Consider the following 15,772-nt stretch of genomic DNA (forward strand, 5'->3'; position numbering starts at 1 on the left):
AGTACAGGAGTCGATGACAGAGCGATCGGGGATCGATTTATCATGTCTACACTAGACACAATAAATCGATCCCTGATAGATCGATCACCACCCGCCGATCCAGCGGGTAGTGTAGACGTACCCTTAGACCCCAACAGGAATGAGATTTCCTATCTTTAACTGAACAAAACATTAAACTTAACTATCCTAAATAGAAAGTATCCCAAACTAAATGTCTAGTGAAACAGAACGAGAGGAAATGTCAGGGCCAATTTTGCTGGCAAAAGAAGAGGAACTAAGATTAAAGAATCCGAAACATCAGGTCCATGGTCAGTGTTCACATACCCCATTAAGGACACATTGCTTTGTAGTTCCATGACTTGTAAGCTAGAACACATGAGTCTTAGTGGGGATCTGCAGAGGTCAGACTATGAAGAACTGTTTTTTCTTAAACACATACCAAAAATAAAAGAAAAAATTTAATTCATGGCATCCTAATCAAATGCCAGTATCTGCTAAAGCTTTTTTGGCTAAATCCCAGAAGGCTAATTATAAATTTACACTTAGCTCTTGAAGTACTGCCCAGCCAAAAATCTCTAGATTACAGTCACTCAAAGAGCAGACAATGTGGACGCATAACACCCAGAAGCATCCATTTTTACCTTTCATTCCATTGCCAGAGTCTAAAATCTGGATGAACTCATTCTCTAGCAGCCATCTCACACAAGCCTCAACAGCTCCATTCTGAGCTCTGTCTTCATCTCTCTCACTCTCCTGATCTCTGTCTTTCAGACTGGCAGCAAGGAGTGTGCAGGAAGCGTAGGTCCGCACATCATCTGGAGTGCTGGCCACTCCACCCACTATGATCTGTTAAAGAAAATTCCATGATCATCATTGTTGAAAAAGAGTAACATAGAATTTAAGACATGAAAAATTAATAGAATGATCTATAATGGGTCCAAAGAAAAAGTTTGGTGTGATAGGAACATGTGGTAAAACAGTGGCAAACTCCTACTACTACTGAGGAGGATAGCTGTGAAGACAGTTTATCTTTATTTTACAAAGAGGATAAGATGCTTTTGACTCTGCCTACTGTATCAGATTGCTTACTGCAGGAGAAAGTGAATTAGTAACCCCATTTAAAGAACATCCCAACATTTTGGAGGCAGTAAGGCACACAGTAGCCTTTCAGGGTAAGGAGATTAAAACTAGACTCACTGCTTGGACACCACTGAGAGATTCTAAGAAAAGGGTAAAACATAATTCATTAAGTTTTGGATACAGAACAACCAAACCAGGGAGCAGGATGCTCCCTAGTGCTGTTCATCTATTGAAGTTTTTTTGTTTTGTGGGTTTGTATGTTTTTTAAAACACATGTAAATATCATATCCCATTACTGTTTTCCTGGTTTGTAGAGGTTTTTGTATTATGCTTTTATTTTATATTATTATATATTACCCTCTTTCTTCATGAGATACTACCTCAGCGCTGGAGGCAAGGGGAGATTTAGTAACAAAAACATTCTGTAGTGAATTCAAAAAAAAATTTTTTTAAGTAAAAAAACTAACTACCAACAAAAGGGGAGACATTTTGGAGAGTTACATTTTAAAAACAGTTCATTTAATTAGAGATCCCTATACTCTGTACACCTCTCACTGCTAATAAAAATACAGAATCTGGGGCATATCTGACCAGTCTCCAGACACTAACATAATTTCTTCAGAAGAGATTATATGTAAAACAATTAAGAAAGGAACTGGATTACAAAAATGTTTAAAACCAAAAAAGCAACTTTGTAAAAATGGACAGATCTACTCCCTAGATGTTAGAGTCAGATCGGTTCACATAAATGGCAAAAAATAGTTCTGTTGCTTTATTTCAATTAGTCCTGCAGAACGAGTGCACATAAGAGAGATGGAGCAGGATTCTATTTCTCATACATTAACAGAATTACTTACTAAGTTCCAGTTAATCACATCTGTAGAAAAGGGGTGCATAACTGAGGGCCTAAATTAGTCTAAAGAACCTTAGTATTAATGATTTAAATGATCTAGTTTGATAGGGAAAATATCCCCCCACCCCGCTTATAGACCCAGAATTTTGAGCGTACCTTAACCCCCCCTTCCCTCGCAGGCCCAAGGCCTGTAGCTAGAACAATTGCTATGTAAAAGCAAAGGTTGGAACTTCTGCAAAACTTGTTTATCTGTACAAAGGGCAACGGGGGTGGGAGGGTGGGGGTGAAGAAACCAGAGAAAGAGGAACTAAGGAAAGGAACAAAGAGGGCCCATATGTGCCAGCTCAGCTAGAATGCGACAAGAGCCTTATCCAATGCAACCGAAAAGGAGGGGTCTTAAAACAGGCAGACCACCAACGAAAACTGCCAAAGAACAACAACAGGAAAAACCAAATATGGAAAAGTACTGAGCTAGCTTGCTTAATTTGCCATTGATAATCCCAAATAAGGGAATCTAAGTAAGTGTTAATTTGCAGTTTTAGCCTTTATAAGCTTGGTGAAATCTGTTGAAGACAGAGCAGCCACCCTTTGCATGGGGCCACGCTGACTCTCCTTGCATGCATGCTTGTATATCAATAAAGGTGCCTCAGGCTGTCTGATCTAAAATCAACCGTGTGGTCACTTTCCCACAACAAGTTTGACTCTCAGACCACATTTACACTACAAGTTAGAGGAGTGATTTGCCTGCTTGTGTATCCCTGATCGCCATATTTGGGGTTGGGAAGGAATTTTCCTCCAGGGCAGATAGACAGAGGCCCTGGGGGGGTTTCGCCTTCCTCTGCAGTGTGGGGCATGGGTCACCTGCTGGAGGATTCTCTGCACCCTGAAGTCTTTAAACCACAAGTTGAGGACTTCAATAGCTCAGACATAGGTCAGGGGTTTGTTACAGGAGTGGGTGGGTGAGATTCTGTGGCCTGTCTTGTGTCAGACTAGAAGATCATCATGGTCCCTTCTGACCTAAAAGTCTATGAGTCTACATACCTGTGCTAACTCTTTATTCAGCTAGCATGAGTATAAATAGCAGCATGGTAGCACAGGTAGCAGAAACAGAAGCACAGCTGAGCTATGCAAAGTATATACCCGCCGCATGGACCAACCATGCCTCTGCAACCATGCTACCATAGCTATGCTACTATTTATACCCGTGCTAGCTCGATGAGAGCTAGCGCGAGTATATGCACACAAACAGGGGTATCACACCTCTAGCTCGTAGTGTAGCTTTTGCCTCAGATCTCGTTTTAAACGTGCAGTGCTAGCAGTGATACCTTTTTCCACCTATAACCTGGGCACATTTAATATGGAGTCACTGAGACACAAAGATGGAATCCCAAAATGCAATTTTCAGAGTCACTTCCTCTCTGAATTAACAACAATCTCAGCTCCATCTTTATATTGCAGCTGCAACTACAGACTGAAATGGATACGTATTACTTTCATGTGAAGCTGTCTGGATTGAAGTAATGGGGAAGCAGAAGAAGAATAGGTGTGAAGTATGTTTAGCAATCTCACATAAGCAGTCATCCTAAACTTATGTGGAATAATGGAGCAAACAAAGTTCTAGTCCCTTTCCATGTGTCCCATACCTCCAGGATCGCTCGTATCATGCTAGAGGTAACCCCTTCCCCCTCTCCTCTGAGCAAACAGCTGTGGACAGGCTTCAGTGATCCCTGAAGCAGAGCAATGCCTTTCGATCTCTCAGAGGACTTGCACACTAGAATGCTCTCACCTATGAGAAAAAAAAGAGATGAAGTGCTCAAAAAAAGAAAAGCAAGCTACATTTTCAATTAAGACATAATCTGAAGAGTTTTTAAACGATTTACCTATCAATTCATGCAAGGAACATCATTTAAATTTACACAGATCATGAGTAAGAAATTTCAATATACTGCAGGTAACATTCCTCCTAGATATCTGGCCCATTTTGCTGTAATAGCTACAAAGTTCAGTAAGGACACATGATCAGAGAATTGCCTTGTGAACACTTTGGGTGATATTGGCCAAAAAGCCAAGCAATTTTATATTTGTACAATCCTTAACAATGTTTACCCAATGCTGTGGAACAGCTCCACAGGTGCATGACAGTTAACAGATGGCATATGCTGTCTAATTAACAGACACTGCACTCACTAGATCCAATACTAGGGAAGATTCAGGACAGAGAAAGCCTTGGCTTGTCCTGAAGTCGACTAGTTCCACAATAGGCAGAGGAGTCCATTTTTTTCTCTCCTCTCTTGTAGGATGAAATGACTGACAAACCCAGAGAGAAAACAGAAGTGAAATGTGACAGAAACTGGGCAGCTCAGATGATAAAACTACACAGCACTTGAATGATACCTCTCTCTAATACAGTCTGACAGCAATACTTCAGAACATACTGAAAATATATTAATATCCTGTGTGGCAGAGCTCTGACCTTGCCCTTGTGGGTCCTGCGCTTCTAGGCGGTTTATGCTTAGCCTCAGTGGCTCACTGTGACCCTCCACGTAGCCCTTCTCTCTCTAGGGCCAGGGTTACAGTCTACTGAGCCCTTTTCATCATAGGCTGCAAGAAGGTTGGTGAGAGAACTCCCACAGTCTCTGTTCAGCCTCCTGTCCTGACAGGGACCTGACTTCCCCTTCCAGGAGCTGTTCCTGTAGTGGTGGGTTGGGGGGAACCCGGGCCCGCCCTCTACTCCGGGTTCCAGCCCAGGGACCCTAATGGTAGCAGTTGTTGGCAGCCAACCTTTCACTGCCAGAGTTGCTACATTTCCCTGGGCCACTTCCCCACAGCTCTCCTGCTTCTCCCTTCTTCACCCTTACCTTAGGGCTCCTTTATCGATGTTTTAGGGTGTCCTCAGTAACCAGCCCTTCAGCCACACTTCCTCTCCTCTGGCTCCTCTGCCTGACTGGAGTGAGCCCTTTTTATAGTAACAGCAGGGCCTTAATTAGAGTCATGTGTTCTCATTAACCTGGAGCAGCCCTTGCTCTGGTCAGTCAGGGAATAGAAAACTGTTAATTCAGTGGCCAGTATATCTGCCTTCAGCTATTCTGCTGTACCCAACTGGCCTGAGTCTATCACACCTGATAGCTATACAGATTCTAAGACAGCAGCCTTAAGAGACTAACTTAGTAACCATTTGTTCTCCAGACTTAAAGTTTCCCTTTTACAGTTGAAACAATATAAAGTACTTAAGTCATTAATGTATCAGCTAACATTAATGTAATCTCTGTTATTCATACACCTATGAAATTCCAAGGGAGGCAGGGAAAGTCATACAAAGGTCCCTACGTTGTGAACCAAAACTACTGTCCACCGACATATTTATGACATTCATATATAATCATATTATCTATAATGATAAAGTGAACCACGGGGGAAAAAAAAGTCATGGAAGAAGATACACATTCCCTCACTGGGAAGGTATTAAACATTTAGAGCCAACATCTCCGGATAGCTGCTAAACAGTTACAACAAGCAGTCTTAGTCAGATGAAAACACATTCCTTTTCAAACACAGAACTAACTAATCTGCTAATCATCTGAGATTAGACAGATTCTTCTAGTGCTCTGGCCATTGAGGAACAATCCTGCATTGGAGAGAAGAAAACTGGATGATCCAACAAGTTTTGTCCATCTCTAACTGCTAGTTCAGTATGTAGTTCTGTAACTAATCCATTCACCATCCTGCACAACTCCACTCAGAAATGGAAAAAGGTGAAACATAGCCAATTTCGTAGTTTCTGCTCCTCAATACTAAACAGTCCTGCTCACTTCTCCCATGGAAAGAGAGAGAGAATTTTAACAAACAGAGAAGAAGTAGGAATAATCCAATTTAGAAACATTAAAAAGTTTAATTCTACTCAGATCAAATGAAAAAACTCAAGTCCCCAGATACTTCAATATTCCAATATTTGGAGGTCTTGACAGTAACAATTAGTCTCTGTTCCCTCTTTTGTCAACCAAATTTCTTTTCTTTCTTTTTATTCTTAAAAATCATATATAGTAATTATATATATACACACACACACACAAAATTTAGGAAGTTTTAACAAGTTTACATATCCTTGTCATATTGTTGTCAGTGATCCCTCAAGGTCGAGGATGATCTCTTTCACAGACGTTTAATCGGTCCTTTGGTGACTGAGGAGTCTGATACTTGAGCCACAGGCTTGCTAGCAGACATAGCAGGTGGTGTTGGATGTCAGGGTTGGGCCATGATCGCTGCATGTCAGTTGTCTGTCTTTTCTTTTCTGGTGTTGTTCTGTGACCAGGGCAAGGCGATTTTCCTTAAAAAATGGACGTTCCCTCTCTGACAAGTGTTTGCCAGTTATCCCTGTCCTGGGCTACTGTCTCCCAGTGTGTGGTATCGATGCCACATCTCTTGATGTTTGTTTATCTCAAGGATGTCTTTAAAACCTCTCTCCTTTGGTGAGTTGGGCGTACAACAGCTGTTCTGGTAAGCATACATCAGGCGTGCACACACAGTTGGTGCTGGATAATCAGGGTCTCAACACTGAAGATGTTGGCCTCTGTAAAGACCCTGGCATTAGTGTGGCAATCCTCACACTATGTTGAGGATCTTCCAAACAAAGTTCTGGTGCTGACGTTCCAGGCTTTTCAGGTGTTTTCTACAGGTCACCCAAGTCTCACAGCCATAGAAGAGAATTGGGATTACCACCGCTTTATAAACTAAAAGTCTAGAGTGTGTTCTTATGTTGTGATTGTTGAACATCTGCAAGACAGTCTGCCAAAGGCAAGGCTGGTGCAGCGGATTCTGCGCTGAATCTCAACACCTATGTCTGCCCTCTGTGACAGATGGCTGCCAAGTATTCTATATTTTCCAGTTCTTCGTCAATGAAAATCTTCCTTGCTGGGTCTGATGATTGACCAGGAGCGGGCTGGTGGTGAACTTTTGTTTTGCTGGTGTTCAGATTGGCCCTAGGCTTTTGTAAGCTTCAGAGAAACAATTAAGGGCTGTTCGTAGATCCTCCTTTGAGTGTGCAACTACAGCACAATCATGTGCGTACTGGAGTTCAGTTATTGTTGCCAATATTACTTTAGTTCTGGCACGGAAACTAGAAAGGTTGAAGAGATTGCTGTCAGTCCGATATTGGATGCCAAAGTCCTGTGGCAGATGTTTTGGGATAACATTTTCATAACTGCTAAGAAAATGGAGAAACGGGTGGGTGCCAGTTCAAAACCTTGTTTTACACCAGTTCGAATGACAAAGGGCTCAGAAGTAGCGCCACTGCACAGAATGGAGGCTATCATCTGGTGTGCAGTAATCTTACAGTGGTGATAAATTTGCTTGGGCAGCCAAACTTTGACATGATTTTCCACAGAGCCTCAGAGTTGACAGAGTCGAAGGCTTTGGTCAGATCAATAAAGGCCATATACAGCTCCTGGTATTCTTCCTGAAATTTTTCCTGGACCTGATTTTTTTCAGCCAGGCATGTCTGTGGTGCCTCATGATGGTTTGAAGCCACACTGGGACTCTTTAAGTACTTCCTCTGCAAGAGGGAACAGGCAATTCAGTAAGATTCTAGCAAGACTCTTCCCAGCAATGGAGAGAAGGGAAATGCCTCATTAGTTGCCACAGTTGGCAGTCTCCCTTTTTGAAAATGGTGACTACGTTAGCATTACGTAAGTCAGCGGGGATTTGTTCGGTGCACCAGATTTTGAGGAGCAGCAAATTAAACTTGTTAGTCAGTGTTTCTCCCCCCACTTTCAGTACTTCAGCTGGTATGCCATCAGGATCCGGTGCTTTATTGTTCTTCATTCATTTAACTGCTTTGCGGACCTCCTCAGGTGTTGGTGGGTTGGCAAGAGTTTCCCAAATTGGGTGCTGAGAGATGGAGTCAATGATGTCATCAGTCACAGTTGATTCTTGATTTAAAAGCTTTTGGTAGTGTTCCTTCCAGGGCTCTTTGATGGATTCATTATCTTTAAGGAGGGTACTACCATCTCTGGATCTCAGCAGTGACAGGCCACATGAGCTTGGTCAATACAGAGTCTTTGTCTCCCAAAAAATGCTCTGCATATCATGTCTTTCAGCAAATGCTTGGATTTCTTTTGCTTTGCCCTCCCACCATAGAATCATAGAATATCAGGGTTGGAAGGGACCTCAGGAAGTCATCTAGTACAACCCCCCTGCTCCTAACAGGACCAATCCCCAAACAGATTTTTGCCCCAGATCCCTAAATGGCCCTCTCAAGGACTGAACTCACAACCCTGGGTTTAGCAGGCCAATGCTAAAACCACTGGGCTATTTGTTTTTGATTTCTCAGATCCTCCTTTGAACTTCTGCTTTGAGTTGATGGAAAGAGCTTTGCCTCTGACTGGATGATGAATGGTTTTGCCAGTCACAAAAAGCTTTTCTCTTCTAGTCCAAAAGAGCTGTGATCTCAATGTTGTCATTGTAAAACTAGTCCTGATAGTAGCGGGTAGCAAAGCCGATAGATTCCTCACAAGCCTCATGGATGGCCTATTTTAAGGCTTCCCAGTCTTCGACACTTGTGTTGTCATTTCCAGGTGTGCATATGGTCATTTTTTCCCTGAGGAATGTTTGGAAGTTCTCTTGGTGCACTGAGGACTGAAATCTTTGGATGTTTGCCATCTGTATGATTTGGATTGCTTTTTATGTTTTGATGCAATCCAGACAGACATGACTGGTCTCACCAGGCAGTGGTCAGTCCAGCAATCAGCTCCTCTCACGACATCAGTGATTTGGACATCTCTTAGATCTTATTTTCTTACAATGACATAGTCAAGGAGGTGCCATTGTTTTGAACATGGGTGTTGCCAAGTTGTTTTTTACTTGCTGCTGTCTGAAGATTGTGTTTGTGATCACAAGGTCGTGCTTTGCACATTTGCACTGATAATGGTAGCAAATGACTTACTGGCCAATTGAAGGCGTTCGCTGATGCTGACAGGGAATTCAGTCAGGCGGTTGACTAGAAGGTGCTTGATTGCAAAGCCAACACCATGTATTCGCCTGTCGCTTGCTGGTTTTCCTTTCCAGAAGAAAGTGTAACCGCTGCCCCCTTCCCTCAAGTGGCCTTCACCTACACGTCTTGTCTCACTGAGAGACATGATGTCAATGTGGTACCTCGAGAGGTCTTGGGCAACAATTGCTGTTCTGTGTTTGGGTATTTTCACTTTTTGATTCATCTAGTAGAGTATGGACATTCCAAGTGGCAAGAAACATTTTCATTTTTCGACCGCATTGGGAGTGATCCCTCTGGACACAGTTATCCCATTGAGTATGGTGAGAAAGCCTCTCTGTGGGGCACCTTCTCTAGCCCCTTCCTCATATGGAGTGAACAGAGGCGTTCCTAAAAAGGCCTGCTCGGTCGTGATTGCTGCTGCCAATAATGCCGACCATCTCAGTCCAGGGGCACATGCCGACCATCTTGCGGTCACCACCTGCGTGTGGGTCTGTGACTAGGGACTCCTGGTGATCACTTCATCTGTCCCTGTCACCACTTGTCCATCGCCGCAGAACTTTTATGGGTGGAGGTGGGAAAAAGTTCTTCCTGTGAGAGAAGCCTGTGTGTGAGTAATTTAATGTGGGGGAGCCATTTCACATCAGCAGCCACACAAATATTGGCAGAAGAGGCACCTGTGTCCAGCGACAAGGAGGTCCAATATGACCAGGGGGTTCTCCTCCGTTGCAGCCTTTGTCCACTTTTGCAGCCGTTGAGAAGTGATCCTGCTTCATCCGCCTGCTCTGCCGTTGAGGTCTTATACTGGGTTGTGTTGGGCTGGGCTTCACTTTGTTTGGTACCTCACCTTCGACCTAACCACCATGGGTGACCCTACCAGGAGTGCAGGACTCCCAACGGCATTGCTCTTAGGGTCTTAAGGATACACAAGCTTCTCCACCACATCAAGGTGGCTGCCCAGAAACAAAAACTATCATTACAACAGTTGGCATTTGTTTAAAGAGACATTATATGGGAATAAAGTAATCTGATCTTTCTATGTAACAGGGTGCTACCACATTACTAAGTGAGCATCATTACAACATCTATGTCAATTTTATTAAATTGAGTGAAATCTCAATATACACATACTTAATATTTGGTAGACATACCTGGTCTGTTATTAAAAAAAATTGAACAGGTGTGGGTGGATGTGTGCACACGAGGGGTGGGCGGAGAGGAGTTATTTGGTTGTTTTTTGCAGGTGATGTACTTTCTCTGACGTAAAAGGTAACCAAATATCTAAGTAACTATCTGTTCATTTTGCTGGGTACATAATTGGTGTGTTAATTCTTCCATAACCACAACCTCCCATATATTTTTGAACCATTCCTCCATTGTTTTGCTATTTTTCTTTGTCCAGTGAGATGCTAATAGCCAAGCAACTACTAGCAGAAGAGATTCATTCATTTCCTTTTGAGTGACCATTTCCACTGGAAGTGCCAGGAGGATCACCAAAGGATCATTTTTTATATTTGGTCATTGACTGCATCCCAATACTCTCTAATGACTAGACATATCCACCATACATGCATACAATCTCCTCTTTCACCACAATTTCACCAACATTTATCCCCTTCAACCTCTATGTATATTTTAACCTGACTGGTGTGAGGTACCACTGAAACAGTATCTCAAAGATTTTTTAATTGTGCTACAGACGAAGGTTGTTGGTCATCTTTCTCAGATCAAACCTTACTTTTGTTCCTTGTCTGTCGACCAAATTTCTAATCCATTCTAGGAAGTTGTTGTTTTTGAAAATAGAATTGCTGTGGTAGAAAGAGCAGCAGCTGATATTTGCCATTATATTTACATTTTCATCCAAAATGCTTTACAGAATGGGGGGGGAGGAGGGTACATTTATAAACTCATAAGCATATGTTCAGACTGCATACTGTGCAAGAGTAAACTAAGGTTCATGTCAGACAGGTAAAATTTAAAACACCTCTCATGGGGGGGGGCGGGGGGAAGGAGCTTCAAAAGCAAAGCAACTTCATTTTACAGCAGGTTTGGTCAAAGTGTAACCAGCAGGCTACAAGAAATTCTACAACAGAGCATGTGACTTCCCTCTTCAAAGCAGCGGTGTGTCCTACAGAGACACTAGGTTACAACATGAGATGCTGACAGGTTGCTCAAATCAAGATGGAATGTTACATTTCAAGATATGTAGTGTCTGCAAGTTGCAGCTGTGCATTAAATATGAATGTAGCCATAAATCTAATCTAGAGGTTCTCAAACTGTGGGTTGGGGCCCCAAAGTGGCTTAAGACTTGCTGTGACCCAGGGCCAAGGCCAAAGCCTGAGACCCACTGCCCTGGGTCGAAGCCTGAGGGCTTCAGCCCTGGGTGGCAGGGCTCAGGTTACAGGCTCGGGCTTTGACCCCAGCCCCCCGACCCTGGGCAGCAGGGCTTGAGTGGGTTCAGGCTTTGCACCCCCTATCCTCCTAGGGTCATGTAGTAATTTTTGTTGTCACAAGGGGGTTGCAGTGCAATGAAGTTTGAGAACCCCTGAAGTAATCCATTTATAAAGAGAGTGCAATCAACTTCCAGCAAGTAGCCAATAATGCCTTCAGCAGGGCAGCTGTTTTATATTTATTTTGATCTTTATACTCTCCACATTGTTTGTACATTTGCAAAAAACCCAATTCCTATCAATTCTAGCCATAAAATAAACTTCCGTTCTGAATAAAACTAACATTAACAAAGTTCTTTGCCTTGCCATGCCAAAAGAGTTCTTGACTGATGCTAGCACAGCTCAAGATACCTTTTTCTGTGAATTGCCAGAAGGAAGCACTCAATATTTTTCAGATTCACAAAACAAGTAGTTCACCTGGAGAGAGGCTTATAAATTCAAGTTACTCATTGAAGTGGAAGGTATTTGTTTGCCAAATTCTGGGTCTAAAACTTCAACATAATCTCTCAAATTTTAAGTCTGTAAAACTCCTTGCTAAACTAGCCATACCCCACACAATTAAAGCAAATGATCCAAGTATTAGAGGTGCTATGAAATTCAACAAAGAATAGACTGTGCCTCCAGTAACCTGACATGCAGACACCAAAATCAATTCATGCAGTGATACAGAATCCCCTAGGAATTATAAATTATATCCCCATTAATACCAAACAAATTAATCTTGATTAACTTTATCCTACTGAATAACAAAAGAATTCATCACGATTAGTCACTAATTGTAAAGCACTGCCCTGGTTGTAATTAGGTTAACACAGTTCTTAGAAAATGTTAATAAAGCCTCCACTTACCCACTATGTCTACTCCTTTCCTGCCAGCCCTCCCAGCCATCTGTTTGTAAGTTAGGATGTCCAGGAGTCTGCCACCAAACACAGGTGTTCGGATAATTACCCGATGTGCAGGCAGATTCACCCCTGAAGAAAGGGTGGATGTTGCTGCCAGGACTCGAATCAACCCCCGGCGAAAGGCCCCTTCAATGATATCCCGTTCATCAAAAGTAAGACCTGAGGAGACAATGTTTTCAATAAACACACTAACAGCATGTTTGTGGTGAAGTATAACCATCAGCAGAGAAAGCCTTGTGAGAACAGCCCATGTGTTAATGAACACTTGCTATTAGTGATTAGAACTATGGAGCCATGTCACACCAGTATCTTGAGCAGTGCATGGCTGAAATAATCTCAATTCTACAGAAATGTTTTCCTTTAACTATTCTAACCAATAGTATGATTTAGCAGTTTGCTCCTCCAAAGTGCTTGCAAATGCCATACAAGGTCAGACAAACACAATATTTATTTGAGAATCTTTATAAACAGAAGAAAGTTGGAGCCAGCAGTTTTAATAGGGGCTCGGAGTTAACAGTTTTTTTCCCTATTTAATTTCTGTGATATGCTGTCTTGAACCTGGAGTCCAACTAAGTTATCTAGTTCATTTCCCTGCAAACCACCAAAAATAAATTTCCCAGTTTTTTCTCCAGTCTAGTTTTGAGTATCCAGAAGGGCTTCTAACACTTCCTTTGGGAGGTTGCTGAACAGCTTAATCGATCTTACTGCCAGGAAGTGTTCTGTTTATATGATTTCATCAGTCTACTTCTAAGTCCATAGCCTTGCACCACCCTAAGTTATTCTTTTTCTTCCTTGACATTTATAGGCTTTAAATATTAGTAGACTTTTCTTCCTTCTAACCCAATCTCCCTATATTCAGCTCTTTCATCTTTCTTTGTAAGTCACTCTCCTCAGGTCCCCTGATCGGTTTTGCAGCCTTCTCTCAAAGGGCTGTTGTGACAATAGAGCCAACAAGACCAGCTTCCCTACAAGAGATAAACTATCAAGTTTAAGGCTTATAAACTGAGGAGCTGTTAACCTGGGATTCTGACAAAGGACCTAAAATTACTCAAAGTCATGACAAGAAGGAACCTGATGCATACTGGGAATCTTGTTTTCAAAAATGAACTTTTGCTGGCATACCTTCAAGGTTGGGTTGTTTTTAAATTCAGAGGAACTGAAAGTCAGTGGGGCCATTGGAAGTCTCCAGAAAAGAATGCCATATTAGCCTGGAGTAGTTTTCCATTAACTACAGTTAGTGACACCCAAACAACTCAAGGGGAGAGAAGAGCTTTCTTTGGTTGATTCAGCACATCACTGTCCTTAAATTACATTATATTCCAGTTTAAGTTAGAGATCAAACGAGCGTTTAGCCTGTCAGAGTTTCACACCAGGATTTTTCTCAAGGTTAACTACACACCCTCATTGTCTCTGGATTCTGGTCTCTGCATATTTGATGCAGTATCCACTGGTTTCTACCATCAGGACAGACGAGGAAACTTCTTCCAACAACTGGACCTTGCTTCCAATCTACCCTTCCAGAGGGACCATACCTATCTGAGAAACAAATTGCAGAGCTGGAGTAAACAGGTAGTAGCTACCACTAACGGTGACAGTTTTTCTCTCTTTCCATGTTCGCCCTTTGTCAGAGACCCAGAATAACAGCTCCTGTCTCAATGTTTGGTTGAGTACATTGTCTTAACTCACAAGGCTAATAGTTTTGACAACATGTCTTAGCTGTAACTCAGTATTTCCAGCATTTAACAAAAGCTGGGTTTGTAAATTGCCATTGTCCTTTATGTTGAAATTAATAGAGAGAGGTGGTTTACCGCACAATTACTTAGTTAAGCTTTAGGTCACAAAAATAATCTCAGCTTTAGCGTTAGCTGTGGGTGGCAATAACATTTGATTTACCTATAAGTGACAAAAAGGGACTAAAGACTTCAGAAAATGACTACTAAATATAAGTCCAACTAGATTTTGGTATCTATATAGTATGCTCATGAGAAATGAGTAAACAACTCAAATACCTGCATGATGAAATGCCACTCCCCATGGTAAAGTACGCTGGAGCACAGAGTCCAGACCTGATGGAGAGCGCCTTAGCTGGTCCATCACCTCCTCTATTCCTTCCTTGTCCAAGGCAACTGGTGAAAGTGAGGTTTTGGTAAACCCTTTAGTCAGGAGAGAGAGAGAATATTTTTATAGCTCTCAGCAGGCTTACTCTGCTATAAAGGCATAGTGCAGCTCATAGTCTCCTATTAAGCTCCTTTCTCATCCCCTCTTACTCTCAGCCTGCTGCAGGGACCAGTGTTGCAGATTGTAGAACTCCCTGGCGATGATGTCTGCCAGTTTTTCACACCAATTCTTGGATGGACAGAAGAGTAGGACTGAATGGCCATCGTGAATGGTCTCGTAACACAGGCTCACCACATGGTCTTCATCTCCCTGAATTGAGACAGACAATTCTTTCAACAAGTTCTTGTATCATACAGGGTTTGTAAATGCTGCCACTTTGGCCTTATCCCACTTCAAATCTCCTATCCCAATTGAGAGGGAGAAACAAGGGAAATAAAGGGAGCTGAGTTTTCTTGACTTTCAAAAGTCTAGGGATTAGTATGGTACACTGATGTATACATGTCTTGGGCCCAACAGATAAATCTCAAGATTTGTGTCAAATTATCCCTAGCTTACTCCCATTGTTACAATCACAATTAAAACCTTTTTACCCTTTTATTAACACAAAAAAACAGTTAAAGCATTTGAAACTTCAGAAGTTAAGTAAAAACTTTAACAATTCCCTTATTCCCTTTCCCTTTAGTTGTACAGAGTTTCTTATATGGAAAACTCCCTTGTCTGACAGTTTCTTTAGGCGGTATAAAAGATGACGGTCAAGACGGTTCAACTCTGTCTTTTTAAGACAAAACAAGGCAAACATACACACTCCCAAGAGAAGGAAAAGAATAAGAAAGTATAACTTATAACTTCTTGCTGAGAGAGAAAGTATAAAATATGATTTCTTGGAAATCACAGACAAAGCACATACCGTAATTTTAATAGCCGCACAGACATTTAAACTCTTAGTAGTCAGACTAAGATCTTTGTCAATAGCTTGCTTTTTTGATTAGAGGTTAACAGCATGTTTCTGACATGGATTTGTTCTGGATAGTTAAACCAGATTATTTTTAAGCAGATGGCCAAAGGAGGAATAAAGGAGAAAGCAGAAGTCAAGTAGAGAAGGAAAAACAATATTACACTACAAAGAAAGCAGTAGCAGAAACTTCAAGTGCTCATGACAAGTCTTGTTCAGAATTCTGCCAAACCCAGCAAAGGTGGTGATGTTATCTGGCTCCCTTTTCTTGCACAGTCTAGTTAGGACATCTTCCAGGATCATGACAAAGGCCCAAGACCTTGATGATAGATCCCAGGGAGCCAGTGAACTGTGGTCACCTTAAAGGTGAAACTCCTTCCCTCGAGCTGTTGAGTCCACAAATTTGGCTTTCCAGCCCACTTAGCTTAAGCATAT

At 42.0% G+C, this 15,772-nt stretch overlaps 1 protein-coding gene across 1 annotated transcript in view; it reads right to left on the reverse strand.

Moving 5' to 3' along the window:
• Positions 1-15,772, reverse strand: part of POLQ (DNA polymerase theta) — a 128,925-nt gene that overhangs the window by 87,692 nt on the left and 25,461 nt on the right. The window contains 5 exon segments of the mRNA XM_039502410.1: positions 642-846; positions 3,577-3,719; positions 12,214-12,426; positions 14,277-14,420; positions 14,535-14,694. Of these exon segments, the coding sequence (XP_039358344.1) occupies positions 642-846; positions 3,577-3,719; positions 12,214-12,426; positions 14,277-14,420; positions 14,535-14,694 (865 nt within the window).

This window comes from Mauremys reevesii, linkage group 1 (genome assembly GCF_016161935.1).
Source record: "Mauremys reevesii isolate NIE-2019 linkage group 1, ASM1616193v1, whole genome shotgun sequence".
Taxonomy (NCBI): domain Eukaryota; kingdom Metazoa; phylum Chordata; order Testudines; family Geoemydidae; genus Mauremys; species Mauremys reevesii.